Source organism: Callorhinchus milii, unplaced genomic scaffold (genome assembly GCF_018977255.1).
Source record: "Callorhinchus milii isolate IMCB2004 unplaced genomic scaffold, IMCB_Cmil_1.0 Scaffold11, whole genome shotgun sequence".
In the NCBI taxonomy this organism is placed as follows: domain Eukaryota; kingdom Metazoa; phylum Chordata; class Chondrichthyes; order Chimaeriformes; family Callorhinchidae; genus Callorhinchus; species Callorhinchus milii.
The window spans coordinates 7,027,656-7,052,635 of NW_024704752.1; the positions used below are offsets into that span (position 1 = coordinate 7,027,656).

Consider the following 24,980-nt stretch of genomic DNA (forward strand, 5'->3'; position numbering starts at 1 on the left):
TAATAACCAGACATTCTTAAAAAAAAACAAGGACCCTCACAGATCAAAATACCAAGGACAGCTGCAATGTGATGTGTGCACCTCAATAATGCCGCCCACCGCACTGTCAGTTCCAGGAACGCGTGCACATTGCGATGCAGGGACATTCCCAAGAGCCAACCAGCTGTACTGATATCGCATTGGGCATGCACACATTCCCCGGAACCAGCGTGAGCGCACACCGTTGACTCTCCACTATCACTGAATAACAAGTGGTGTTTACTGGGGTAAATCGGATTAAAGCAGAGTTTGATGGTCCTTGTATATAATGTGAAATAGCTTTTTTGCACCTGTACTAGGCAACAATCCCGCAGATAAAACTGGTCCAAGCGGGATGTTGCTGCGTGCAAATTGGCTGCTGCATTTGTACACAAGGTATACAGTTACTCCATTTTATAAGATATCCTGTGAAATGTTTTGGGACATCCTCCTGATGTGAAAGGCACTGTACCAAATGAAATGATTATTATTCCAGCATGGACCTTTTTGTGTGGGTTATAATCAAATTTCATTTTTGAGCCAGTGGAAAGGAGTTGAGGGAGAGATGAGGGGGAAGCAAAAAGGAAGGAGAATAGGATGGTTGCAACATTAAAGCTTTACCTAGCAACCCGGTTGGACCCCTCTTCTGCTCTCACCCTCCTCCACAACACCCTCTCCTCCTCACTTGACACTCTTGCCCCCATCACCTCCCGTACTGTCTCCTACTCTCGCTCCTCCCCCTGGTTCATCACCCACCTCCGCTCACTGAAGACCGAAGTGCGGACTGCTGAACGCACCTGGGTCAAATCTGGCCTAACGGTCCAGCGACAAATCTGGCTGGACCTCCTCAAAATCTACCGCTCCACTCTAGCCTCGGCCAAATCGTCCTTCTACTCCAGGATAATCCTGGAGGCGAAGGACAACCCCAGGCTACTCTACTCCACCACATCCCAACTCCTCCGTCCCCCCAGCCACCCCGCGCAGGTCATCTCCTCCAACCTTTACTGCGAGGAGATGCTGGATTTCCTTGAATCCAAAATCAAGGGAATTCGCTCCGCGGTCACTTCCCCTCCAACATCCACCCACCACCCACCCCTTCCCTCCCACACTCCGACTCCTACCCATCCTCCCCTACACACTTTCGTACCCGTTTCCCCACCCTCTGTCACCAAACTCATCCTATCCCTGAAACCCACCACCTGCTCCCTTGACCCCATCCCCACTCCACTCCTTATCTCCCAGCTCCACCTCCTTGCCCCACATATCACAGACATCGTCAACCTGTCCCTCTCCTCTGGCTCTGTTCCCATTCCCTTAAAAACTGCCACCATCACTCCCACCTTGAAAAAACCCTCCCTTGATGCGTCGCAGCTATCAAGCTACCGGCCCATCTCCAACCTCCCCTTCCTGTCCAAGGTCCTGGAACGAGTTGTCGCCTCCCAGCTGCGCTCTTTCCTCTCCAACCATTCACTATTCGAACCCCTTCAGTCGGGTTTCCGTGCTGCCCATAGCACAGAAACTGCCCTGGTCAAGGTCACCAATGACATCCTGACCATCTGTGACCAGGGCTCCCTCTGCCTCCTCGTCCTCCTCGACCTATCGGCAGCATTCGATACGGTCGACCATGCTATCCTCCTCCACCGCCGTCCTCCCACCTAAACCTTCAAGGCCCTGTCCTTGATTGGTTTAGGTCGTACCTCTCCCACCGTCTTCATTTTGTTTCTACCAACGGCTTTTCCTCCAGCCCCCGCACTGTCTCGTGCGGTGTCCCTCAAGGCTCTGTCCTCGGTCCCCTCCTATTCATCCTCTATATGCTCCCCCTTGGTGACATCATCCGCAGACATGGGGTTAACTTCCACATGTATGCGGATGACACCCAACTCTACCTTTCCTCCTCTACCCTCAACTCCACGACCACCGATGTCCTGACAGCTGCCTCTCCGACATCGAGTCCTGGACGAGAGAGAACTTTCTCCAGCTCAATGTGCGTAAAACTGAGGCCCTCCTGATTGGCTCACGTCAGCGCCTCCGCACCTCAGGCGCTGACAGCATCAGCATCCAAGGCTGCACTCTCCACCTCTCAAAGCCAGTCAGGAACCTCGGTGTTCTGTTCGACCCTGAGCTGTCCTTTCTCCCTCATATCCGCGCCACAACTGGCACCGCCTTCCATCACCTCCGGAATGTCGCCAGACTACGGCACTACCTCACCCCTCACGCTGCTGAAACTCTGGTCCACGCCTTTATCACCTCAAGGCTGGACTATGGGAACTCTCTCCTCGCCGGCCTTCCCGCCACCTCCCTCCACAAGCTGCAGGTCATTCAGAACTCTGCAGCTCGTGTACTGTCCCGCACCAGGCTTCGGACCACATCACTCCCACCCTCGCTCGCCTCCACTGGCTCCCCATCCCTTAGAGGATCGAATTCTAGATCCTCATCCTCACCTACAAGGCCATTCACGGCATTGCTCCCTCCTACCTCTCCAACCTACTATCCCCCTACCTACCCGCCCATACCCTCCGTTCCTCTGGCTCCGGTCTACTGCACATCCCCCGCCCCAACCGCCCTACCATCGGTGGACGGGCCTTCAGCCTCTCAGCCCCTAGGCTCTGGAACTCTATCCCCCAGTGCCTTCGCCTTGCCTCCTCCCTTTCCTCCTTCAAGGCCAGTCTCGAGACCTTTCTCTTTGACCGTGCCTTCAGCTCCCCTCTCGACTCTCTACCCCCTCCTCGCTCCCTCCCTTCCCTCCCCTCACCCTGACCATTTCCCCCTTGCTTGGGTCCTGACCCAACTGTACAGCGCCTTGGGACGTCCTCCCGACGTGAAAGGCGCTCAATAAATGGAATCTTGTTGTTGTTGTATATTGTAAAGTAGGAATCCAGTTGTTAGTCGATTGATGAATCGCTTTCCGGGAGCAATGATCCCTTCCAATAAATGGGACACTCAATCCTCGACTGTTTGTGGAACACTGCTGTGCACAATTGGCTGCCGTCTTTCACCCACAAAATATACTGTCAATTCACTCTACAAGTGGATGCTGGATCCATTCAAATTTTCAAGACTAAGGTGGATAGATTCCTGTTAAATGAAGATATCAAGGGTTATGGGGCAACGGCAGGTAATTGGACTTGAGATACAGATCAGCCATGATCTTATAGAATAGCTCGAGGAGCTGAATGGCCTACGTTCCAAACCTCCCAACATGAAAGGCACTATATCAAATACAAGGATTATTATTTGCTCTAAATGTACTTGTATTTGTCTGCTTTTTTTAAAAAAAAGTCTTTGTATAAATTGTTTCCTCGTCAGGTTCCTGTGAATGATCCTTATGCCTGTGCATCGTTTATGGGACTGAAGCCTTCAACAACCAAAAATCATCTAATCCGAGCAATACTTGAGTCCATAGCATTCAGGTATAGAAAAGTGGGTTAGTAAAGCTGGGAGGGAGTAGCATTCCACTGTCTGTCTAACATTGTGTCAGCCTGAGTCAGTTAAGTAGCACTCTCACCTCCAAGTCAGATGTTTGTGGGTGCAAGCCGCACATCAGGACTTAGAATTCATAGAGTCTAAGATGACACTCTTATGCAGTGCTGGGGGTGCTCTGCATCATTGGAGGTGACAACAACAACTAAATTACATTTAAAGAGCGCCTTTCACATCGGGAGGACGTCCAAAAGCGCTGTACAATCAGATGTTGGGGCCCGAGCATGGGGCAGGGGTGGTGGGAAGGCAGAGAGGTGGGAGGAAGACCAAAGCCATGGACGAAAAGAAGAGTCTTGAGTCCGGCCTTGAAGGATGCAAGGGAGGAAGTTAGGCGAAGGACCGTGGGATGGAGCTCCAGAGTGAGATGTTAAACTGAGGCCCTGTCATTGCCTGTTCAGGTGGACTTTAAAAATCCTTCCTACCTGAAGGAAGAAGGGAGTTTCTTTCTCTTGGTGCCTTGGCCAACAATTCCCCCCACCACCCTCCCCAAATAACATTGGTCATTCACTTCATGGCTGTTTGTGGGGACATTGTTGGGTGAAAATTGGCTGCCACATTCACCTACAAAACAGTCACTGTACTTTACGATATATTCTGTGAAGTCTTTGGGATGTCCTCCCGATGTGAAAGGCGCTGTACCAAATATACCATGGGGTCTCTATGATTAGACTGTCCCTGATTTGCTAAAATCTTACCCATTTGCTAATGGCATGACCCTAGCAGCCTGACTCGCTGTCTGCTTTGTTATTGCTATTATTATTATTATTTCCTCTCATCTTGGTTAAGATTGGATTCCAATACCATCCTGTGCCTGTGGAGCAGTATCTGTGCTGCCATCTTTCCTCTTGCACATAATTTGCTAACTCTCACTCGTATTGATATAAGTCCTTTTACTGTTTCCTTCTAGGAACAAACAACTGTACACCACAATGCTGAAAGAAACACAAATTCCTGTGACCTACGTCAGGTACGTTGACTAAGTGTCTGTTTGCTGTGGCTTCCAATTCTCTAATGAAAGGGGGAGAGCAGAAGAAATAAGGAGAATGAAGAGAGAAAAATATAAGCTTTTGCTTTGAACTCCAGAATACTCTCCCTCTATCCCACTGCCTTATCCCCTCCTTCCCCATTTTCAGCCTGAAGAGCTTCCTCTTTGGCCGTACCTAGAGTCACCTTCCCCTCAGCTTGGTGTTGTGCTCCACCACTGTCAAGCGCTCTCGGATGCTATGTAAATGCAAGCTGTTGTTGAGCTACTGCAATGCAATAAGTACACTACCTTTTTCTCTAATGTGGACGACAGCTCGGCTGAATGTTTGACATAATGGCTGTTCTTTGATCGTGAGCACTCTTTCCATTCTGATTTGAAATGTTTGCCATGTTACACACAGGGCAGATGGAGGCATAAGCAACAATGGATTTGTCATGCAGCTCACTTCAGATCTACTCACCTGTAAAATCGAGAAACCTCAATGTTCAGATATGTCCAGTCTGGGGGCAGCATTTTTAGCTGGTCTCGCAATCGGTATGTCAAAAATAGTATTTATTTCTTTGTATAAGCAGGGTCTTGCCAGCCTGCATCTGGTTCAATTGGTAGCGCTCTTGCCTCTCAGTCCAAAGGTTGTGGGTTCAAACCCCACGTTAGGATTTTGAACTCGATCTAGGCTGATACCTCAATGCTGGGGAGACCTATGTTCAGGGATTGATTGTAAGTAGACAGAGTTTAAGGGCTGTTTTTCTCAGCCCCAATGATATTTTCCCCCTCTGCATTACCTTTAATTGATTTGTGTTGCAGGGTTCTGGGACAGCAAAGCAGAGGTGAAGAAACTAAGAATGGTGGAAAAGGTTTACAACCCTCGAGATGCCCTGCCAGTCTACGACCTAATCGTAGATAAGTGGGAAAAGGCCATCAAACGTTCCATGCATTGGTATTGCCAAACGTAAAAGCAGGAATAGGGGAACTTTGATGTTCCTGAAGTTTTACTTGAATAAGACACAACAGTGACCTCCCAAGTTTTCATTCTCTTTTGTAGATGTTCCAAATACGGTTCCCTTTTGTTTTATATTAAAAAAAAGTACTCTCCCTTAAATAACACTCACCACAATGAGGTGAACGGTTGCCATGATTTTCAAATGTGTCGTAGGTTTTGGGGGTGAATGCAATCCTTTTGTACCATAAAACTATTCAGTGCCTATAGCAAAAGGGGCCAATATCTAAGACAATGTAGGACATTGTGACTTCCTACTGGTCCTAGCATTCCAGGGTACTTGTATGCAACAACCCAGTAAAACTGGCCACATTTATTTCAATCCAGCAGGAGCTGAAAATTTTTGACCTGCATTGTTGAGCCTTGATCAATTGACCGGGTGATTTGGTGCCCAGCTGCCCTCTATCATTAGTAATATTCCAGATCAATATTTTGAAAGAATTAAGAGTTTTAGAACAAATTACACTGTCTATTATTAACAGCCAACCAAAGTAAACTCTGCAGAATGATCAACTACAAAACACCGGTGTGTGCCTTATTAGTTTTTTTATTGAACTTATTTCCATTAAAAAAAACACGTTTAACCTCCATTATATGTCAAAATTGTAAAGCAGTGTTTTTATAGACTGATGGGTGAAAAGTGTCAGGGTAGATGAACCGTTTTCATTCAGATGGGTTTTAAATACACTACTATGACTCAATAAGTTAACCAACCTCTTTTTACATAACCTGGGCCATGTTTTGCGCTTGCTACTTTCACATTGACAGAACTTTAGAATGTCCTCATCTCATTGAAGTCGTTTTCAAAATTGTTGAACTCCAGCTTCCTGGGAAATTGCATCACTGAAATATTGATGTAAATTTATGGGGGTGTTACAAAATTGAGTTATGATACTTCTTTGAAGCACTGAACTAACCATTCACACTTGACCGATGCCTGTTTCTGACCAATAACACATAGAAGATGTTTTTTGGTTTATTTAGGGTCCTGACCTAACCACAATGTGGAATTTCACTAAACTTTTGTGTTTACAGTGGATCCTTAAAAGGACCTTTTGGTGGATGGGGAGGGTGGCAGGGGGGCAGAGAAGGAGGAGTGTGTTGTGATGCAGCACAAAAGCCAATCATTCTTTGCCTGCAGAAGACCCATGTGGATTCAAATCCCTGTGCTATGAATTGTGCTATTTCTGATCATTGGGCTGGTGCCTGAGCAAATGTTGGGCAGTGTCAGAGGGAAAGGTTGGAACGCTGCTCAGGCTGGATTGAAGCTTTCCTCTCTAATGTGTGAGGTGCCTAATCTTTTGCCCCACACTTTCCTGATGACTTGGGTACGTGAGATCAGACTCTGATGCAATATTTTTGATTTTACGCGGTTAACTTTTGGTTGAGCAAAACCATTGTTGTGCTGCTCTGTCGGGTTTCGCTGCTAGTCATGGCCTCGGACACATTGCCTGTTTGTGCGGGGAAATAATGTGCAGAACAGTTATAAAGGCCAAAAGAGAATAACTTCATTCCCTCAATGGTCACAGTATTGAATTGATAGGGGATGTATTCACCTGAATGTTGGCAAAAATGGACACTGTGCAGGTAGTGACCAGACCTTTCTTGTGCGTGCATGTGAGTGTTGGGAAGGGGGAGCTTTAAACGCACAGGATGTGCTATCCAAAATGCTGCGTATTTGTGATGTCAACCAAATAAACATTGTGCAAAAATAGTCTTGACCCGTAATTTTATTCATATCTTAAAAGCTCATAAGCAAGGAATGAGGCCAGTTCAGCGTCCACTTTGTGAAGGTCCGGTGAATGCAATTTACCCCGAAAGCTGCATTTTGTTTCCGCCGGGTCTGCTGAAAATGAACACTCGTTTCCAAATGTGGATCTGATGTCCTTGTAGAAAAATGTACTCATTTTGAGAAGTTGGATCTCATCCGGTTGGTGGGTTGGAACTGTCACAGACGGGCACTGCAACATTACCTGTCGGATCATTTTGTAAATGTAAAATCATGATTGTCATTTGGTGGAATCCACCCGCAATTTAAGATCACATTTTATTTTGTAGGATGAAACCTTTGGGGGTTTTGGAATAAGAATGATACCTGTACTTCTGCTTTGTTTGTTTGTTTAATAAATATTTACCACTTTCAGTATAAAATGCACCATTTCTTCCCAGTGGAGTGGCTTTCTCGACCTCATTCTCGCCTTTGAACCTCAAATCTCTGGAATTTCTTTCCTCCCAATCCAGTCCTCCACCTTCAGAGGCTTTTTAACCATTCATAATGAACAAAGAAAAGATCAAATTAAAAGAATGCAAAACAATCCCATCACATTTGCATCTCGCCCATCAATGCGGTTCGTCCGGAGGAAATTGCACATCGAATCTATTCGAACTTAGTGCCCGTTCCGTCCTCACGGATTGGGATAACTCGTTCTGCCGGCAACTTGAGTAAGAGGCTTCTTTCCCCTCAGCGAGGGGAATCTCTCCTACTGACAACAGGTTGGTCGAGGGGAGAACTTCAGGCTGGGCTCCTCGTCGCTGCATTCTTTAAGCTTCCCGTTTCTTTGTACGTCTCTCTCTTCTCTGCGTCCTTTCTCGCCGCGTGACTCTGTATCTCTACCCTGCTCCGTGCCCTTCCTCGTGAGCGTTTGTTTCTCTCCCGCGCTCCTCCGCAGTGTGCAGAGTCTGCGGAGAGGGCGACTCTCTTCCCCCTCTTTGCCCTTTCTCATTGTGTGTGTGTGTTGTGTGTGTGTGTACTGTCTGTGCAGTGTAGTCTGTGTATGTGTGTAAATATACAGTACTATATACCACACACAGTATTGCTACATTTGGGCTTCATTCACTATAACAATCACTATAACAATCGACCCACAACCCCTTAATCCCCTGTCACACAGACGACCCCCACACTGACCCCCTTTACACTGACCCCCCCACACTGACCCCTTTTACACTGACCCCCCCCACACTGACCCCTTTACACTGACCCCCCACACTGACCCCCTTTACACTGACCCCTTTATACTGACCCCCCCCACACTGACCCCCCCACTCACACTGACCCCCCCCACACACTGACCCCTTTACACTGATCCCTCCACACTGCCCCCCCCCCACACTGACGCCCCACACTGACCCCCTTTACACTGACCCCCCTTTACACTGCCCCCCCCCACACTGACCCCCTTTACACTGACCCCTCACACTGATCCCCCACACTGACCCCCCCCCACACTGACCCCCTTTACACTGACGCCCTCCACACTGACCCCTCCCACACTGACTCCCCCCCCCACACTGACCCCTTTACACTGACGCCCCCCACACTGACCCCCCACACTGACCCCCCTTTACACTGACCCCCTTCCACACTGACTCCCTCCCACACTGACCCCCCCCACACTGACCCCTTTACACTGACCCCCCCCCACACTGACCCCCTTTACACTGACCCCCCACACTGACCCCCTTTACACTGACCCCCCACACTGACCCCCCCCAACCTGACCCCCTCACACTGATCCCCCCCACACTGACCCCCCACACTGACCGCCTCACACTGACCCCCCCCCACACTGACCCCCCACACTGACCCCCCCCACACTGACCCCTTTACACTGACCCCCCTTTACACTGACCCCTCACACTGATCCCCCACACTGACCCCCCCACACTGACCCCCCCCCCCACACTGACCCCCTTTACCACTGACGCCCCCCCACACTGACCCCCTTTACACTGACGCCCCCCACACTGACCCCCCCACACTGACCCCCCCACACTGACCCCTCACACTGACCCCCCACACTGACCCCCCCACACTGACCCCCTTTACACTGACCCCCCACACTGACCCCCCACACTGACCCCCCTTTACACTGACCCCCCCCACACTGACCCCCTTTACACTGACCCCCCCACACTGATCCCCTCACACTGACCCCCCACACTGACCCCTTTACACTGACCCCTCTACACAGACCCCCCCACACTGACCCCCTTTACACTGACCCCCCACACTGACCCCCTCACACTGACCCCCCCCACACTGACCCCTTTACACTGACCCCCTCACACTGACCCCCACACTGACCCCGCACACTGACCCCTCCCCTCACACTGACCCCCCCACACTGACCCCCTCACACTGACCCCCCACACTGACCCCCTTTACACTGACCCCCCACACTGACCCCCTCACACTGACCCCCCCACACTGACCCCCTTTACACTGACACCCCACACTGACCCCCCCCCCCACACTGACCCCCCACACTGATCCCCTCACACTGACCCCCCCCACACTGACCCCCTTTACACTGACCCCCCACACTGACCCCCTTTACACTGACCCCCCACACTGACCCCCTTTACACTGACCCCCCCACACTGACCCCCCCACACTGACCCCCTTTACACTGACCCCCCCACACTGACCCCCCCCCACACTGACCCCCTTTACACTGACCCCCACACTGACCCCCCCACACTGACCCCCTCACACTGACCCCCTCACCCTGACCCCCTTTACACTGATCCCCCCCACACTGACCCCTTTACACTGACCCCCCCCACACTGACCCCCTTTACACTGACCCCCTCACACTGACCCCCTCACACACTGACCCCCTCACACTGACCCCCTCACACTGACCCCCTCACACTGACCCCCTCACACTGACCCCCCCCACACTGACCCCCCTTACACTGACCCCCTCACACTGACCCCCTTTACACTGACCCCCCCACACTGACCCCCTTTACACTGACCCCCCCACACTGACCCCCTTTACACTGACCCCCCACACTGACCCCCCCACACTGACCCCCTTTACACTGACCCCCCCCCCCCCACACTGACCCCCCACACTGACCCCCTTTACACTGACCCCCTTTACACTGACCCCCACACTGACCCCTCACACTGACCCCCCACACTGACCCCCTTTACACTGACCCCCCACACTGACCCCCACACTGACCCCCCCACACTGACCCCGACACTGACCCCCACACTGACCCCCACACTGACCCCCTTTACACTGACCCCCCACACTGACCCCCCACACTGACCCCCTTTACACTGACCCCCCACACTGACCCCCCACACTGACCCCCCACACTGACCCCCACACTGACCCCCCCCCCCCCACACTGACCCCCTCACACTGACCCCCCACACTGACCCCCTCACACTGACCCCCCACACTGACCCCCTTTACACTGACCCCCCCACACTGACCCCCTCACACTGACCCCCTTTACACTGACCCCCCCCACACTGACCCCCTCACACTGACCCCCTTTACACTGACCCCCCAACACTGACCCCCTCACACTGACCCCCTTTACACTGACCCCCCAACACTGACCCCCTCACACTGACCCCTTTACACTGACCCCCCAACACTGACCCCCTCACACTGACCCCTTTACACTGACCCCCCCACACTGACCCCTCACACTGACCCCCCCCACACTGACCCCTCACACTGACCCCTCCCCCCACACTGACCCCTCCCCTCACACTGACCCCTCACACTGACCCCCCCACACTGACCCCCTTTACACTGACCCCCCCACACTGACCCCTCACACTGACCCCCTCACACTGACCCCCCACACTGACCCCCTCACACTGACCCCTTTACACTGACCCCTCACACTGACCCCCTCACACTGACCCCTCCACTCACACTGACCCCTCACACTGACCCCCCCACACTGACCCCTTTACACTGACCCCCCCACACTGACCCCCCACACTGACCCCCCACAGACCCCCTCACACTGACCCCCTCACACTGACCCCCCCACACTGACCCCTTTACACTGACCCCCCCACAGACCCCCTCACACTGACCCCCCCACACTGACCCCTTTACACTGACCCCCTCACACTGACCCCTTTACACTGACCCCCCCACACTGACCCCCTCACACTGACCCCTCACACTGACCCCTTTACACTGACCCCTCACACTGACCCCTCACACTGACCCCCTCACACTGACCCCCCACACTGACCCCCTCACACTGACCCCTCACACTGACCCCCTCAGGGCCGCTAATCTCCGCCTCTCAGCCGGTGGGAAGGTTGGGGGTGAGGGGGGAGTTCACACGTTTCTATTGGCTGCCGCTCCCCCCCCACACCCCCCCCACACCCCCCCCCTTGGCCTCTGCTCCCCGGCGGCGGCGGCGGCAGCGGCAGCGGCTCCACTGACAGCCCCGACATCAGCCCCGACAGCGGCCCACAGGCCCCGACACAGCACAGCCACAGCCACAGCACAGTCAGGGGAGATGGTGAGTGAGGGAGAGAGGGTGAGGGAGAGAGAGAGGGAGGGAGGGAGGGAGAGGGAGTGAGGGAGTAAAAAGTCTGAGAGAGAAAGAGAAAGAGAGTGAAAGGGTAAACGGAGGACAGGAAGAGTGAGTAGGAATGGATTGGGGAGTGAGGGAGAGAGTAAAAGAGTGAAGAGTGAAGAGAGAGAGAGAGAGAGAGAGAAAATGAATGAGAAAGTGAGTGAGTGAGTGAAAGAGTGAAGAGAGAGAAAGAGAAAATGAATGAGAAAGAGCGAGTGAGTGAGTGAGTGAAAGAGTGAAGAGAGAGAGAAAATGAATGAGAAAGAGTGAGTGAGTAAAAGAGTGAAGAGAGAGAGAGAGAAAATGAATGAGAAAGAGCGAGTGAGTGAGTGAAAGAGTGAAGAGAGAGAGAGAGAGAGAAAATGAATGAGAAAGAGTGAGTGAGTGAGTGAGTGAAAGAGTGAAGAGAGAGAGAAAATGAATGAGAAAGAGTGAGTGAGTGAAAGAGTGAAGAGAGAGAAAGAGAAAATGAATGAGAAAGAGCGAGTGAGTGAGTGAGTGAGTGAAGAGAGAGAAAGAGAAAATGAATGAGAAAGATTGAGTGAATGAGTAAAAGAGTGAAGAGAGAAAGAGAAAATGAATGAGAAAGAGTGAGTGAGAGAGTAAATGTCAGTGAGTGAAAGAGAAAGAGAGTGAAAGAGTAAAAGGGAGGAAAGGAAGTGTGAGTAAGAATGGATCGGGGAGGGAGAGAGAGTGTGAGTGAGTAAAAGAGTGAAGAGAGAGAGAAAGAGGAAATGAATGAGAGTGAGTGAGTGAGTAAATGTCAGTGAGTGAAAGAGAAAGAGAGTGAAAAGGTAAAAGAGGAAGAGTGAGTAAGAATGGATTGGGGAGTGAGTGAGTGAGTGAGTAAAAGAGTGAAGGGGTGGGAGAGTGAAAGAGAGATAGAGGGAGAGAGAGAGAGAGAGAGAATGAAGGAGTGGAGTAGGAGAATGAGTCAAAGAGAGTGAGTGAGTGAGTGAGTGAAAGAGAGAAATGACAAAATATAAAATCAATTCACTTTACAGCGTATCCCGTGAAGCGCTTTGAGACGTCTCGGAGACGTGATAAGGCGCCATAACGAACGCAAGGATTATTATAATAGATTAAAAGTGAGTTGAAAGAGAGAGAGAGAGAGAGAGAGAGAGAGAACGATAGTGAACGAGTCAGTAAAGGAGTGGGAGAGTGAGCGCCAGAGAGTTCAGAGTGTGCGAAGGAGTGAAAGAGAGAAAAACGGACGGGCATTATCTGTGGTAGAAACATGCACAGAGTCGCCACAGGTTTAAGCAGAGAGTTAACTATTAACCTCATCCCTTCTACTTTTTGTTTCTGTTTACCCGGAAAAAAATTGCTTCCAACTTTTATTGTGACCTGAGTACATCGATGGGCCTGGTCTGATCCGTCTTTGAGATTAAATGTCTATAAAAGTTCCTCTTTCTCTCTCTCTCTCTCTCTTTCTCTCTCTCCCCCCCACCCCTACCCCCCTCGTCCTTGTTACAGTGACTGTTTTTAACGTGTGCAATGCATGTGTTTTATTTAACGAGCTGCCCTGGTAACCAGAGGGTTAGGAAAGTTGCTCTCCACTGCAAAGTTGAAGGGCAGAGGAGTGGTGTGTGTTAGTGACTAGACTGTCACTTACTGGACAGCCGGTGAGTTATCTCTCGTGTTGCCTGATCACTGCCGTCCGTGTGTTTAAGGGTCTGTTTGTATTTTGCCTCCAATGAAGGAGCTCGCTACACGGCATCAGTGGGCAAGAGATTTTCTTCGGTAAGGGGTGTGGGGGCTGGAGCGAAGAAACCAAACTGAAATTCAGCTGACATTTGTGGGTCACTGCTGTGAGCAATTGGCTGTTGTGTTTTGCCCACAAAATGTACAGTTTCCTTTGCAGTATATTCGGTGAAGCACTATAAGACGTCTTGAAGACGTGATAAGGCGCTATATCAATTGCAAGGATTATCTCTCTCTCCCCCCCACCGCCCCCCCGCCCGCCCCCCCCCCCCCACCGATCTCTTGCTATTTCTGCTTGATCTGTCTTTTCCTGACCTCCCACAATTACAACACTTTACGGTATATCCCATGAAACGCTTTGAGACATCCTCCCGATGTGAAAGGCGCTACATCAAATCCAAGGATTCATTGCATTATCTCTCTCTTTTTTCCAAAAAAAAGTTTAAATGATGGATTGAGTTGCAAATGACTGAGACTTGCAAGGCAGATGATTTGCTCGGCTTTGAAAAGTGAACACGTCTTTACTTTAAGAAAAATCCAAATATGTGAAATTCAATACTAAAAATTCCTGTGTGTCGAGTACTTTTTTTTTTGTCTTCCTGACACACCCAGGAATCGGAGAAACTTTCTTGTGAGCTATCGAGAGCCATTGTTTCTTCTAGATATGAACGCATTGGAATAAGAACAAGCTTTCTGATAATGTGATTCTGGTCCATTTAATTCTCATTGACCTGATGCAAAAGGAATTGCGGTGGAACTAAAGTGAGTGGTTTGAAGTTTGTGCTCTCCGGTTGTCAGTGTGTGTGGGTAACAGAATTGAAGTCTGCGCTTGGCAGATGGTAAGAGGAAGGAAGGCAGAGTTGGTTTTATTTATGAAAGCTGCTGGGAGTGGCTTGCAACCCCTCTTTTCATCACCGAGGCCTCTTAAGCAGAGACTGTGCCTCATTGTCACGCACAATATGTACAGTACCCGAGTCCAAAACACAGCTGTCACGTCTCGAGCAATCTGGGGCAGATCTTACTCTGGTTCATTGAGGTAGATTATGCACTTTTGTATTGACCTAATTGAATGTGGCTTCATATTAATCTTATTAAAAGGATAATAATATAACAGTCCTCACATTTGGCATAGAGCCTTTCGTGTCGAGAGGATGTCTCGGAGTGTTTCGCAGCATGCCCTGTAAAGTATTTCTATTTTAATGTGTATTTTGGAAGTGAACACGGCAGGCAGTTTGCGCTCAGCAATGTCCCATCAAATAGCCATCAAACTATTTTTATCTAGTGAAATTGATGGCCAGGATACCGGGAGAAACTCCCTTTCCTTTTCAAATGGTACATTTGCTTTTTTACCATTTAGTGGTAAAAAAATAAAAATACAATATAAAAATTAATATAGAAATACTCTACTTTCGAGTATTAGTATTAGGTTACGATTTCACTCTTCATGAAAATAAAGGAAATTGTTTAATGGAGCGTTGCATCGATATCTGGGGTTGAATCTCCTGCTCTAGCACTCCTGACTGTCGGAAAGAGCCTGTTGATCTGTCTGGTCTTTGATTGCCCATGACTGCTTGTCCCTAGCCTACATTGACTTTTCCTGGATAAAACTATGAAGAAGGCTTCACGATTTAAACCTTCCGTTTTTTAAATTGTGCGTTGCATCAATATCAAGCACTAAATAGTCCCTTTTCTGTGCAACCCCCAAACTAGCTGACAAATGCATTGGTGATTCTGTCGGAAGCACCACTGGGTCAGCCATCCTCTGCATGGGTAATAATAATAATAATAATAATAATAATAATAATAATCCCTGCATTTAACATAGCACTTTATCACGTTGTCAAAACATCGCAAAGTGCTTTACATATTTGTAGGTGAACGCAGCAGCTAATTTGCATACAGCTATGTGCCCCTAATCGCCATCAAGTGAGTGACCAATTTTATCTGGGGGGGGTGGGGGGGAGATTGTTGGCCAGGACTCTGGGAGAAGCTCCCTTCTCTTTTTGAGTAGACCCATGGAAGCTTGAACGTCCACCTGAACAGTCAACGTGAACTCAAACCCGGACGTGGGGCTTGAACTCGCAACCCGCTGACTCCGAGGTGAGAGTGCTACCGATTGAGCCTGGCTGACAGGTTGCTGTAAATAGAGTGTTATTGGTGTGGGGGAAATGCACAGCACCTAATCAGAACATGTGACAATGCAACATGTTTTTTTTTACCTGCACCTGTGGGAATTATATTAGCGCTATCTTCCATTGACGATGCTGAATAAATGCGTCCTATCGCGTGAAGTGAGATGAGACCTTAATGGCACAAAGTGGCTGTCGCATTCCCCCACAAATACAGCCACTGCATTTGTCAGTGATTGCCTGTGAAGCGTTTTGAGGTGTTTTGACGTGATGAAGCCCTCCCGTAAAATGCACGCTCTTTCTTCACCTTGAATATACAGCTCAGAGCTGATTTACGGTCCCGTTGAGTTTGCGTTTAGGACTAGAAGCTGCATTTGAGGGCCATTTGAACCCTTCCTGTGATATCTGCTGTGCTGCCTTCAGGGAGCCAAACGGAAGCATTCCCGACCCTCGATTGAATGCTCTGTATTGACGATGCTCGGAGGAAAAGAAAGGTCGTGTGAGAAGATTCCACGCACCAGAAGCAAAAGTGATTAGATAATAATTCTTGCATTTGACATGGCGCCTATCACACTGGGAGGACATTATCAAGCGCTTCACAAGATTTACTATAAAGTGTAGTGACTGTGTATTTTGTACTGCGTTGGTTGAACTCCAGTAGTTATCCCCAGCGCGCACCCTCTGGAGGCACCCAAGCCTTGGCCCTCACCATCAATGCCTAGTACTCTCTGTAATTACGTAAACAGGCTGCGTCCCTGACCTCGAGAGTATTCCGTGTACCAATCGGGAGAGAAAAAAAATGTGGCCACTCAGTCCTTTGCGGGACACCGTTGTGATGCTGTGTGCAATTGGCTGCCACGTTTCGCACCTCCTCCCAGAAAGCGCTTTGAGACTTCTCAACGAGATGATAAACCGCTATATGAAATGCGAGGATTATTATTATTATGTGTAGCTGGCATACATATGTGGAGCTCTCAGTCTGCTTTGGATACTCTTAAGATTGGTGATGGGTTTCTGCATGTGTCAAGACACCCAGCTGACCCCCAGAAAAACTTTCTTTACGGGGTTTGTACAGGACGTTGTCCATTTTAACCTTTTTTTAAAAAAAACCTTAAGCTGGTGCCCTAGTCTTGAAAGTAGAGATTTTTTTTACATCAGTCCGCTGTGTCCTGGCGGAATATTATCAACATAAGGACAGTACAAAAGCATTCAGCTGCGAAATAATAACGTGCGCTGGTGCCACAGACACCCCAGCAGAGGAAATGTTGTTATGAGGTGAAGTGAACTGGGAAAGCCACAGGTTCTCTGTCACACCATAGAGAATGCACCTGCCGTTAGTTGCTGGGTTTAACTCCTTGTAGCATCCTCATCTACCGTCGAAAAGAAAACACACTGTGATAGCACACCACAAGCAGATGTTGATAGACATTAATGCCCCGTTTGAAAGGCTACAACAACAGCAACCTGCATTTATATCACGCCCTTTCATTCGATAGTGGCTCAGAGCGCTTAACATTGACGGAGCTTGACGCTGAGCTGGGGAGAGAGGGGATGTGACCGTAGGCACGGTCAGAGAAGAACGACTTCAGTTGACATCTGAAGATTGGCAAGGCTGAGGGATTGAGGCAGAAGTATCCAGAGTTTTCGGGTGTCGTGACTTAAAACATGGCTGTTGACGGTGGAACCGATGGGTCGATGGATGTGTAGGAGGCCGAAGCCAGCTGATCGAGGGGGTGGATCGCGGAGTGTGGTGTAAGCAGGTCGGAGAGGTAGGGAGGTCCTCGGTTGAGAGTTGATTTGTAAGTAATTGTGAAGATCTTGAAGTCACTCCAATCTGCAACAGGGAGAGTGTGGGGGCTGGCGAGGACTGAGGTGATGGTTGTGCAGAGTTATAGATGTTGACAAAGATTGTGAGAAGGCACTGTACTTAAACACAACGTATCTCCAAGTTTGAGACTAGAACATTGGCCTAAGCTTTTTTTAAGCATCCCATCTGAAGGACGGCACCTCCATCAATGCAGGGCTCCCCCAAAGACGCAACTGCCTTGAAGCGTGATGTCAGACTGCTTGAGCTCAAAGGCCCGACATGTCGATCGAACATACAACTTTCTGACTTGAGGCGAGAGTGTTACCGAGTGAGTCAGGCCAAAAACCGAATGGGGAAAACAAATCCTTGTGGACCAAGAGCTCACATTGAAATCAAACTTTGTGAACTGCACCTCTAAGTGGCGAATTAACATTTACCATCTGAAACTGCCTGAAACTCCTCTTTCGCTGGTTCTTTAAAGATTCCTAAGAAGTAATTTAACTTTTTTCGAAAAAAGAACCTCTAAAGCTTATTGATGGTGAAATTTGCAATTTCCTACGCATAGTTCCCTTCCTGCCCCTCCGTTCCACCCCCCTCCCCCCCCCCCCCCCCACCCCACTTCAACCCACATTCTCTCTTTGCTTGGGCGACAGATGCTTCAGTGCTGTATTCTCTTGTTAGGAAGATGCATTGTGAGGAATGGAGACAGTTGTGTAAATCAGTCAAGTAACGTTGTAGAACTGGCAGTGCATTCAGCAATTGCTAGCAACTGTGTGTGTGTGTGTGTGTGTGTGAGGACACATGCGCTCAAAAGTATTTCTCCAGCTCGTTTCAAGGGGGTGGGAGAGGGCGATACGGGGAAGGGGTGGGGGTGGGTGGGGGCGGGGGGGGTGAGGAGAATCATTTTGGGATGCGAATGAAAGTAGGTTGAGATTACGGGACCCTGATCTGTTTTGCTAGTGAGGGGATAAAGGCAAAGGGCCCTGAGCGTAATGAGCACATTGAGACAGGTGGTGGCCCATTGTCGCCGATTTAAGAGGAAAGATGGTACATGTTATGAATTTCACGGTTCTATGAGTTACATGATGAGACGTGTTGCTGCTGCCCCCCGCCCCCCGCCCTCCCCCCGCACCCCCCTCCCATCCCATTTTGGTCTGTTTTTATTAGTGCCAAGTACACTGCAGCAGACTGTTCAGAACTGACGGCTCTTAAGCCACACAGCAGCCTGCTCCAAGGCCTCTGCTTCTCCTGACGTACCTGCCCCATTGGGAGATGTACAGTGTAGTGATAGCTCGGAAGACAGCAACAAGAACTTTGCAGTTGACCAGCGCCCTTCACGCAGGGTAAGGTTTTACGAGCGCTGTAGAGAGACGGGGTGGGATGCCATGAGAGGTGGCTTTGCAGATTCCATGCACCAAGGAATGAAAGGCATTGGATTTTTATCCAATGCCTTTCATAAGGCTTGAATTTGAGACTGCACCTTTCACGTCAGGGAGACGTGTCAAACCATTTCACAGGATATTCTGCAAAGTGTAGTGGCTCTTATTTTGTGGGGGAATGCAACAGCCGGTTTGCGCATAGCAACGTCCCACAAACAGCCAGAAAGTGAATGGCCAATTTTATCTGAAGGATTGTCAGTCAGGACACTGGGAGAAACTACCTTCGCTTTTCAGTTAGTGCCACAGGATCTTTAACATCCACCTGAACAGGTAGACGGGACCTGAGTTTAACATCTCATCTGAAGGACGGTACCTCTGACAATGCAGCGCTCCCCCCCCCCCCCCACCAGCGCAGCATTGGAGCGTCAGTCCCGACCTGGGGCTTGAACCCACAACCTTGTGACTCGGCAAGTGAGAGAGCAACAAACTGAGCCAGGCTGACACCCTGTTCCTCGTGGGAATTCACAGGCTTATGTAACCTACGAGGCATTGCAATGAAGTGTGCTGGGGTTACAATGTGCTGCAACCAAAAAACATGAAGAGCTTCTTTGGCAGATTTTCTGATTTTTCCAGTGGCAGAGTGCACTCACTCCCTTGCCTGGGGTGTGGGGGCAGTGGTGGTGGTTGGGGCGGGCGGGTGGGGGGAGGTTGTATTTGTTCAGTCAGTAATTCTGATTTCCTCTTTTTTTTTGTCCAGACTTCAGTGCGCGCTGCAGAAAGTCAGATTAAAAATAATAAGATTCATTGATGCAAGACCCATCGCGCAACTTTGCATGGCAATCATTGATTTGTAAATCAACACCCCATTGAAGCTGCTTTTCGCGCGCAGGAGTCTGTAGGGCTCGTATGCACCATCTGCTTTATTTTTTTCTTCCACTTTGCGATTCAGGAAAGCCCACGGCAGATGGCGAGGTCAGCGAGTTCAGCCTCCTTGGTTACACAGAGAGTGTGCTGTTCAGAAAGGCATGTGGTGGTTGCCTACAAGCTCCCAGCATCTCCAAAGGTTACGAGAACGGCAGTAAACTTGGCGCTTTCTGCTCCCGATACAACATTCTGGGTCAGCGCCCCCCCCCCCACGTGGATCTCCCCAGTGAGAGGACAGACCCATATTGAATTATACAAAATGGAATAATAAGAGCCATCACAGAATTAATGAGCGCTGACAGTGAACACAGCATTTTAGTGGTGCTCGGCGCAAAATAAGATCTTTCACATGAAACATGTTTTTAGCGTGATATTAATGAGACCGCGAGTGAGCAAGCGAGCGAGCTGGGGTTTACTGTGCCTGCTGGTGCAGTGGCTATCTGCTCCTTGTTGAATTTTTTTAAGAAATTGATATTTTACACGCTTTTAGTTTGTCTCTTTGCTGTTTATTTCGCGGTGAGTGGCAGAGGCAGAATCCAGTCAGTTTGTTTCTTAGCCAGGCGTGCGGAGGAGATCTGAGCTCTCAGGTGGGAGAAGGCATACCCAGACATCACAGGTATTCCTTTATTCCTGCCTTATATAAAGGCCCTAGTTCAGTGTGCTGGTGTCCACATCAATTGAGGCAAGATCCTTAACTTTGTTTTTATAAACAACAACAACAACAACAACAAGATTCCATTTATAAAGCTCCTTTCACGTCAGGAGGACGTCCCAAGGCGCTGCTTCCCAAGGGAATTAAAAAAGAGGTATAGGAAAGTGGGATTAGATTCGGTGGCTCTTGTGAGGCAAAACAGCAAAGCAGACTTGATGGGTTGAAAGGCCTGTTTCTGTAACAATGTAAGCTGTAACGTTCTGTGATTCCCTCTCATTTTTGTTGAGAGTACAGTAGCATATTTTTTTTGTGTCCTGTAGCGACCAGGTTAGAGCACTCGCCTCGTAAGCGACAAGATTTGGGTTCAATTCCGAGACAGGACCAAATCTTCGGGAACATTCCTTACTCCACACGCCTCCATTTACCCTAATTTAGTTACTCAATCCGCAACTGTATATGGGACACTGCAGTGCGCAATTGGCTGCCTCGTTTCCCCCAAAAATACAGTCAATTCACTTTACAATATATTCAGTGAAGCGCTTTCAGATGTCTCGACGATGTGATTATATCAAATGCAAGGATTATTATTATTATTATCTTCCTGACCCTGAACAAGCTCTGAGATGACAAGCCAGACCAAGCCAGCCTGAATTAATCTAAATGTTTGTTTACTGTTGATGAGCCTGTCTGGGTCGCCACTGGGACAGGGAGGTGTAAGGCTCTCACTCATCGCACCAGTAACCAGTGCTTCCCTTCTGTCTCTTCTCCCCCAGCCCATTGACGAGAAGGTTTAAGTTGCTTTAATTGGAGCTTATTTTCATCACCCAGGCAGTGTGGGGAGAGACACAAAAGGTGTGTGACGATGGCTCTGTTCGACATGTTTCTCTGCAGGAATCAATACTCATTTAGTAGCAACTGTAAAGAATTTTTTTTTTGCACCTAGTTTCTGAAACTAAATCAGAGAATATCTGACATAGTTATAGCATAACGAAGACAGAAAGCTCAGCTAAATCAGGTTTTTTTTCCACTGAAGCAGAATAAGCGATTGAGGTGTTTAGACTCTGAAGGCCCGTGACAAGGTAAATAGAGAAAAGCAATTTTCTTCAGTTGTGGAGTTGGTGATAAAGGGTGGGAGTGCAGAGATTCTGTATTGTTCTGGACTCTGGATTAAGATCCCATGGTGCTATTCGAAAGGAGAAGGAAGTTTCTCCCGGTCTTCTGGCCATCAATTAGCCGAGTAAAAAAAAATGTTGTCATTCACTTCATAGCTGTTTGTGGGACACTGCTGCTTGCAAATTGGCCACCGCATCCATCTGCAAAATATACAGTCACTCCACTTTACAGTAAATCCTGTGAAGCGCATTTGAGACCTGTTGATGGCTTGGTAAGGCGCTATATCAAATGCCAGTATTGAAATAATAATCCTTGCATTTGTTATAGCGCCTTATCACGTCATTGAGTAGTCTCAAAGCGCTTCACAGAATATATTGTAAGTGGATTGATTGTGTATTTTGTGGGTGAAACGTATTAAAATTATGATTCCAGTTAAGCAGAAAAATCGGGAGTTAAAGGAATTTCTTGGGGTTGGATTGATAGAATTGTCCATCGGTGAAATTGAATTGAGAGGCAAAACTATTGAAGGGTTTGGGGAGCGTGCTGGAAAGTGGGATTCAAAAAATAATGTATAGCAGCAGTGCAGTCAGGATGGACAGAATGGCCTCCTTCTGTGCTGACAATTTCAAAGTGGATTTGAATGAATAATTGAGGCTCACATTATTAACTCATATCCACTTTGAAATTCCCCAGAGTGTGCTCTGTGCTGCAGCTCAATGTCAGACATCCATTTTCCTGTGTGTTCCATTGGCTGCGAAGCTTTTCTAAAGTACCGAATGTTAAATATGTGATAAGTGGGTGTCGATCAGGGAAACCGCTGGCTGCCAAATACCGTGGGTATTGTTACAGTGCATTCCTCTCCAGTCTGTGATCCGTGAGGAATTGCCGGGGCTTTGTTTAAATGATTTGCTATAAGATTTGGCTTGTATACCGAATTTGATAGTTGACTAGGAAATATAGTTACTTATGTTGTAACAGTAATCCTTGCATTTGATACAGCGCCTTATTACGTTGTCGAGACATCTCAAAGCGCTTCACAGAATGTACTGTAAAGTGAATTGACTGTATATTTCGTAGGCAAAACACGGCAGCCAATTCCGCACAGCAGTGTCCTACAAACAGTCATGGATTGAGTGACCAAATTATTATTTATTTTTTGGAAGGGTTTACTACGCCCCGAAGTGATCTACCAATCGACGCACATCCGGGTTCCTACTTACTGTTAGATAAACAGAAGCTTATGGATGAAGGAAACTTGCATAACGGTTCGCCCTGCCTGGGAATCGAACCTTTATGAGACTGAAGTACAACAATAATGCATGCGTTGAGGACAAAGTAGCAGCGGCGGAGGCAGGGCACTAAGGTGGGGTCCACTTCCTGAGTTCCTCCACCATTTATTGCATCATCAGCTGCTCAGCAAAACTTTCCTTCCTGAGTTACTGTCACTGAATGTGTAATTTCTCTCGCTTGTTGTGTGAGCTGCTGTCTCTGCTGCTCTTCCTAATACAAGTCAGAAGCTGGACTTCCCATCCAGCCTTAGCCAGCCAGTAAGTCCACTTTTGCCTTGAACATTTTTTAGATCACGCTGAAGGGGAGAAGTAGATGGGCATATGAAAGATACAGCCTCTGAGAGTCGGTGCAGACTTGGTAATAATCATCATAATAATAATCCTTGTATTTGATATAGTGCCTATCACATTGTTGAGAAGTCTTAAAGTGCTTCACAATATATTGTGAAGTGCAATGACTGTATTTTGTGGGCAAAATGTGGCAGCCAATTGCATCCCACAAACAGTTCTGCATTAAGTGATCACTTTTTGGGGGGGGGGAGGGTAGGTGCATTATTACCCTCGGAAAGCAAACCACCAATCGACTAACAATCAGGTTCCTATTTACTGCTGGGTAAACAGAGGTGTGTGGAGCAGGTAAACTTGCCGAAGGTTTTGCCCTGCCCGGGTATCGAACCTGGTTCCTCTCAATCAAATTAGATGATTCTAATTTGGACGGATGTCGCTGTGAACATTAAGCAGGTCAGGCAGCATGTATGGAGAGAGGAAAGTGAGTTAACTTTTCAGGTCGATAACTTCTCGTCAGAAGTTCTGTTCAAATCACATTCAGCTTCCAGTTGCAATTATATTATTAAGGGTTATATTATTAAAGGCGCTGGCTGTAAACCTACTAACAATAAATGTTGGATGTAACACCTCTGCCCCTTCTTTGCCCCCTCTTACCAACCCTGTCTGCCACTCCTGCCCTCTCTCCCTGCCTCCTCCGTGCTAGCCACCCAGTGCCAGAGACAGAACACACAAGTCTCAAGGTCAGTGAGTGTGTGCCTAGAGTTGATTTCAGTAGCAGAACAGTGAAATTGTCCCAGCTTGGCACCGAGACAACAATGTGGTAATGGGTGGAAATCTTTCGCTATTCAGCTCCTGTGATTCAGCTTTCAGATGACTGCTTTTCTTCCTGTTGAATTGGAAACCGGCTCAGCTCTAGGAAGGGCAAGGTGGTGACAGATGGAAAGGGCTCCATCCAGGGAATTCCTCAAGTCAATCTTTCCAGTACACAGCGCTCGGAAAATGTCACAGTTCTGCACCTGAAGTACACAAACATGTACTTGTACATGTGGACGCATATATAAATACAAGTACAAACATATACACGCAGTGCACATGCAGGCAGCCCACATACGGGGAAACAGGGACAGGAGGAGGCCATTCAGACCATCAAGCCTATTCCGTAAATTTATTAGATCTCGTTGGATGTTTTAATCCCAATTCTCTGCCCATTCGCCAAGACCCTTTTTTTTTACTTCCGCTGCTCAGATATTTGCCTGTCTGTTTTAAAACATCCCTGTTGATTCCTCTCTCCAGCTCTCTGGGGCAGAGCGTTCTACATCCTCACAGGGCTCTGCATGAGGAAACACTTCCTGACCTCAGCTCTAACCAACTTGGCTCTGATTTCAATTTCTTTCCTTATTTTCAGTGCCTCAGTCAAACAGGGTGAGATCAGTTGGGCCGTAATTAATCCAGTGACAGACTGAACCTCTTATCAGCTCTGGGATGCTACCCTACATGAGAGCTGCTATACAAATACAAGTTGTTGTTGTTGAACCTGGGACTGCTTCGCACCACGTGAATTACATTAATAATAATAATAATCCTTGCATTTGATATAATGCCTTATCACATCATTGAGATGTCTCAATGCACTTCACAGAATACATTGAATACATATATTCAATGTAAAGTGAATTGATTGTGCATTTTGTGGGCAAAACAAGTCAGCCAATTGCATACAGCAGTGTCCCGCAAACGGTCGTGGATTGAGTGACCACATTTTTTGTTGGAGGGATTATTACCCCTGGAAAGCAATCTGCGAATCGACTGACAACCGGGTTACTACTGCCAGGTAAAAAGAGTGTGGACTAAGGAAACTTGC

The 24,980-nt window shown here is 48.4% G+C and overlaps 2 protein-coding genes and 1 long non-coding RNA gene across 11 annotated transcripts in view; 2 read left to right on the top strand and 1 right to left on the bottom strand.

Moving 5' to 3' along the window:
* gk5 (glycerol kinase 5) overlaps positions 1-6,713 on the top strand; it is a 30,876-nt gene extending 24,163 nt beyond the window's left edge. For 2 of the 3 annotated variants that reach the window (XM_042339276.1, XM_042339277.1), the window contains 4 exons: positions 3,325-3,428; positions 4,406-4,465; positions 4,884-5,017; positions 5,288-6,713. In XM_042339276.1, coding sequence (XP_042195210.1) covers positions 3,325-3,428; positions 4,406-4,465; positions 4,884-5,017; positions 5,288-5,436 — 447 coding nt within the window. In that variant the 3' untranslated portion in view covers positions 5,437-6,713. Of the gene's footprint in view, positions 1-3,324; positions 3,429-4,405; positions 4,466-4,883; positions 5,018-5,287 lie in introns of those variants that run through there. The other variant, XM_042339278.1, reaches the window with a different exon arrangement.
* A 479-nt stretch (positions 6,714-7,192) lies between these two features.
* Positions 7,193-8,206, bottom strand: LOC103178475. Its single transcript, XR_487855.2, has 2 exons — positions 7,616-8,206; positions 7,193-7,453 (listed from the first exon to the last, which is right to left on the bottom strand). It is a non-coding gene; the product is annotated as an uncharacterized LOC103178475 (long non-coding RNA).
* A 3,515-nt stretch (positions 8,207-11,721) lies between these two features.
* LOC103178656 (transcription factor Dp-2) overlaps positions 11,722-24,980 on the top strand; it is a 68,583-nt gene continuing 55,324 nt past the window's right edge. For 2 of the 7 annotated variants that reach the window (XM_042339279.1, XM_042339280.1), the window contains exon 1: positions 19,743-19,916. In XM_042339279.1, coding sequence (XP_042195213.1) covers positions 19,760-19,916 — 157 coding nt within the window. In that variant the 5' untranslated portion in view covers positions 19,743-19,759. Of the gene's footprint in view, positions 11,778-13,329; positions 13,460-17,206; positions 17,437-19,742; positions 19,917-22,888; positions 22,906-24,926; positions 24,951-24,980 lie in introns of those variants that run through there. The other 5 variants (XM_042339282.1, XM_042339283.1, XM_042339284.1 and 2 more) reach the window with 5 other exon arrangements.